This window comes from Cibotium barometz, chromosome 66 (genome assembly GCF_041138505.1).
Source record: "Cibotium barometz isolate CiBa-2024 chromosome 66, ASM4113850v1, whole genome shotgun sequence".
Lineage (NCBI taxonomy): Eukaryota > Viridiplantae > Streptophyta > Polypodiopsida > Cyatheales > Cibotiaceae > Cibotium > Cibotium barometz.
The window spans coordinates 17,043,867-17,048,601 of record NC_141111.1 but is presented as its reverse complement, the minus strand read 5'-3'; the positions used below and the strand labels follow the sequence as shown (position 1 = coordinate 17,048,601).

The 4,735-nt window shown below is 39.7% G+C and overlaps 1 protein-coding gene across 1 annotated transcript; it reads right to left on the bottom strand.

Moving 5' to 3' along the window:
* Positions 1-720: 720 nt before the first annotated feature.
* LOC147602816 (uncharacterized) lies at positions 721-1,416 on the bottom strand. The gene is made up of 2 exons (XM_086797754.1): positions 1,140-1,416; positions 721-1,017 (listed from the first exon to the last, which is right to left on the bottom strand). Exons 1-2 carry the CDS (start codon positions 1,332-1,334, stop codon positions 721-723), a joined length of 492 nt encoding a protein of 163 aa, XP_086653880.1. The 5' UTR covers positions 1,335-1,416.
* Between the last annotated feature and the right edge of the window lie 3,319 nt (positions 1,417-4,735).

The following is a 4,735-nucleotide window of genomic DNA, read 5'->3' as shown; positions in this document are numbered from 1 at the left end:
GGAGAAATCTCACTATCAAGCTAGAGGAGTATATTTTAAAAACACCCAGCATGGAGGAGGGAAGACTCGTACAAATTACCTCAAGGAGATGTTTAACTGGTTTTACAGATACACTTTTGGGTGAAAATTATCCATGGAAAGGGCACGTATGAGTAATCTAGCAAGGGCAGCACGAAATAATGCCAAACAGAGAAGATCACTAAAGTGGAAAGCTGGCACAGGACCAGCACGTCATGCAACATGGAGATCTCACGAAGATGCATAGGAAAAATTTGGAAGTAGAAATAGCACTTTGAAATTGAAAGTATTTGGAATAAAGTTGCAAACATTTTGACTTAGGAAGTAAACATTTGGAAGAAAGTTGTAAAGCTTTTTGACATGAAAATAAAAAATCATTGCACCATTCCATTATATTGAAGATTTACAGTGAAAATATTTACAACGAAAAAGAGCTAATTGCTCTTGAGTCTCTTCTCTTATTGCTCCCCCTCTTCGGTAGGCATTTTCCCTCTATAACGCAAAAACCTTTTACGACTATAGTCCTTGAGTGACTTTACATCCTCCACTCCTACGCCTAGGACATAGCTTGAATAACATAGAAAATAACCTACTCAAGAAGCCCAAAAACCAAGGTCGTATCCAAAGATACGGATGACAGCACACTTCTCTATAAGCATTCCTTTATGTATATTATAAGGTATAAATGCATACCATGTATACCTAGATAGGGAGTGGAATCTCTGCATCCTTGGAGTACTTGCTATGATATATAATAAATATATTTTTGGCGATAGAAGAGACGTAGTGTGCAAGAGCGGCATCTTGCCCAACTCTTGCACGACCAGCACCACCTCCTCCAAGAAATCCATCGGCGTCGTCAAGCTCAACTCTTGCAATAGAAGAGACGTAGTGTGCAAGAGTGGCATCTTGCCCAACTCTTGCACGACCAGCACCACCACCTCTTGCACGACCAGCACCACCTCCTCCAAGAAATCCATCGGCGTCGTCAAGCTCTATCTGCATTGACAAAGAACCAAGAGGGGACAAACTAAAGTAAGAAATAATTCAAATAGACTGAAGCAATACGAATTAAACCAGATAAACTAAAGAAATAATTAATTTAGGCAACAATAATTTACCTTCTGGTTCTCATCCTCCTCCAACTTTGCTACATCCCAAAGATTGATGGAGCCCTCTTCATTTTCTTGGTCAAGTTTGGGAACAGGTTCCTTGCCAAACTCAGAAATTCCCATATCCTGCTGAAGGGCTTGAAATTCTTCCTCTGAAGAAAGAGAAGCTTCATTCTCCTTGGCTTTTTGAAAGCACAAGGACATTACTTTTGGGGTCTCTAAGAAATTTTATGTCACTTCTGTGTCCATGCGAGAAATTCATCCTTATGCTCACTCTCTACATTAAGAACACCGGCTAGCAACCTGCATTTCTTGCCATGCACTAGGCACATGTCAACACAAATCTTGATACGCAAAGCTTCTACAAATGATTCACCATGCTTGAACCATAAGCTTCCAATAGGAGTATAAATCATACGATCAAAAAATTCATCCTTTGTCAAGGACTTTGGTAACTTTGAGTGTATGACCTCATCATACAACCGTGCATACCTGTCTTTGTCATCTTCATTGGAAATTATGGCTATTTCCTTTTGTTTTGACTCCATCAAATCTTGCCTATGCTTTTCTTCCTTTCCATAGGGCTTTGACAATGGTGATTCAACATGAGAAACATCTTTTGGGTTCTCTTGAAGTGCTTTCTTTAGACTTTGAGTGTTCCCATTGGAGGTTCCCACCTCAACTTCAACATTTTCATGCCGACTAAGCCCACAAGATGATGGATTTGGAAATGACCTTTCTCGTTGTTGTGACTAGCCTCTTGTCATATCAAGAGAATTGTCAATCTTTTCCACACACCTTTGCACTTCATTTATCCCATCACCAAGATTCTTGACGCCCTCATTTATAACATTAAACATTTGCTCTATGAGAACATTGCTTTGCCGCATATGCTCACTATTTTTCCTCAAAAGCTCACGGTTTTGGAAACAAATATCCCTTTGTGCATCCTTCATAGCTTCTCGGTGATAGTAACCTTTAGCATATCAAAAGTAATGTGCTCCAAAGAAACTTATGCACTTCCACTTGTGTGCCCTGGCATGCCCTCATTCACCATGTGATCACTCATGTCATGTAAAGGCATTCCCTCTTGTTCACGGACACCCATGGTACCAAATTAGGGTTTTTGGTGCTACGGATGTCGGAATTAAAAGATCAAAGGCTTGCCATGTTTATCTCAATGAAATGAACACTTTTATCACCCTCTATCACCACTTTGAACACCCGTATACCTCTCTATTTTGACTTTAATTGAAATTCAACTATGAGGGGTTGATCATCCAAACGATCACGGAATTGGGAACTTGTTGGCTCATTGGGAAGCTCTTAACTAGTTTTCTTAAGCTATGTAGACACCTTCAATTGAGTCCATCCCATTTTTGACTGAATTAGGGTTTTCAGCTTGACAAAATCAACCACTTGATGGCTAGTTAAGGACCGCCTTAAGACACAATTTTAAGACTTCCAAAGACCCTTGAGAGATCTCAAGCGAGTTGGGACTGAATTGCACTTCTTTACCCACCACTTTAGAGTGTATGAAAATCATAAAATTTTTGCCATAGTCTCCCCACAATTTGGCCCAAATCTCAATCAAAATGCAAAAGCACTTGCCCAATATCCACTCATGATATAATGCCCAAAATGATCATCATCAAAAGCATATACATGCACATGTAGCCCTTATGCTGCTTTGACCACTAACAAACATCCATGGCATGCCTAATCAAGTAACCATTGGCTTCCATAGCCTCGGCATGCTTGCAATATAATCGATTGTGTGTCAAAGAAGAGCTTTATGCTTGCCGATCTCCCAGCCACAAACCTTTTCACCCTTGTACCTAGTCCGAATCTAGGCACAAGTTGGGGCCAAGTCCTCACAGCATATGCTTGCAATATAGTCCATTGTGTGTCGAAGAAGAGCTTTATGCTTTTCAATCTCGTGGCCAAGCCTTCCCACACCGTCATACCTAGTCCAAATCTAGGCACAAGTTGGGGCCAAGTCTTCACATCCAAGTACTTAATCCAAGTCTTCACATCCAAGTTGGGGCCAAGTCTTCACATCCAAGTACTTAATCCCCCTCCTTGTTTTGCCACTTTACCAAAAGAACTCACGAGACAAGGAGAGTTCATGCCATGCTCCCCTCAGGGCCTCTCCTCCAATGCCCGAGGTACCCTCATAAGCATAATAGATACTATGAATTGAAGTGGGATACAAGTGAAGTGTATTTGGATGTAGCTTCAAAAGGATAATATAGGAGTACTTACAATGTTTTTAGCATGACTCATGCTATTTAACTTCATCATTACAAAGAGCATGTACTCATACTTTCAACACCATATTGGGGAATATAGGAATTTTCCACAAGTTTGGGACACGTGGTAAAAGTTTGGATTAACCATAATTTGAACACCACTAATCCAAAATGAGCGCTTTATAGCTCTTTAGATTCCATTTTTCAAGCGCTTTCCAACGATAGGTCATATGATAGGGTTTTGAGAAACTTATAAACATGTTATCCATGTCCCCTTTTTTAAGTATTCAAAAATGGGAATTGGGAAATTCCCAAATTCACTAATATGGTGTTTTTCCCCATTCATCCAAAGTGTCTCCACATCACATCAATCACCACAAAAACAACATCCATATAGCATCCAAAATCATGTGATTCACAAGAACAACTCACTGATTTGCATCACTTTAACCCCTTTTTCCTTTACTCCATGGCCCTCATCAATGAACAAATCAATCAATCATATGGCAAGTAGACTCCAATTGGTTCAATGATGAATACCAATGGAGTGATGCTTGCTTAATTCTTAAGCAAATCAATGTGATGCATCACAAAATCCTTTCAATGGTAGATGTAATGACCATGCAAGAGCTTCCAATCTCTCATGATGAGCATTCCCCTCGTTGCAATTAGCATGCAAGTAGGCAAACTAATGGTATTCAAAGAACTTAAAATGTAGCCATAAGCATCCCATATACTACAATAATGATGCTTCTTTTAGAAATGGCATCAAATATTTAAAATGAAACCTTACTCCATGATTATTTCTTGAATGTTGAAGCCTTGAGACTTGAGATGGTTGAGACACAAAGAGAATGATCAAAGCTTGGTAAGCATCTCCTTCCACACCTCTTGAATGGATATTTCCTCCCGTCAGCTTTCTTCTTCCAATGTAGTAGATTTGCAGCCCCTTTTAGTCACTTATTTGCTAAGCTTAAGCTTGGCTCTTCTTATGCCAAGCTTAGGAAAGCTCTTGCTTGCTCCAAGGCCATGAAAACGCAGCAATCACACACAAAAAAAACACTATGGAAACACAGCAAAAGAAAATGCAGCCATGGAAGCCCTTATAATCTACACTTAATCTTGCAATGCTTAAAGCAAGCTTCAGCAGGCTTAAGCAGGTTAAGCTTGTAGTAGAGGATATGGAAATACAACAATACAGTTGAGCAACTCCCCACGACCATGCACATAAAAAACACATTAAAAAATGCAATAGTTTAAGTTCCTTATTGTCTAACTTATGCCTTGCAATGCTTAAGCCAAGCGTAAGCAACGTTAAGCTTGCATCAATGGCATTGAAAAATGGTTAACGTA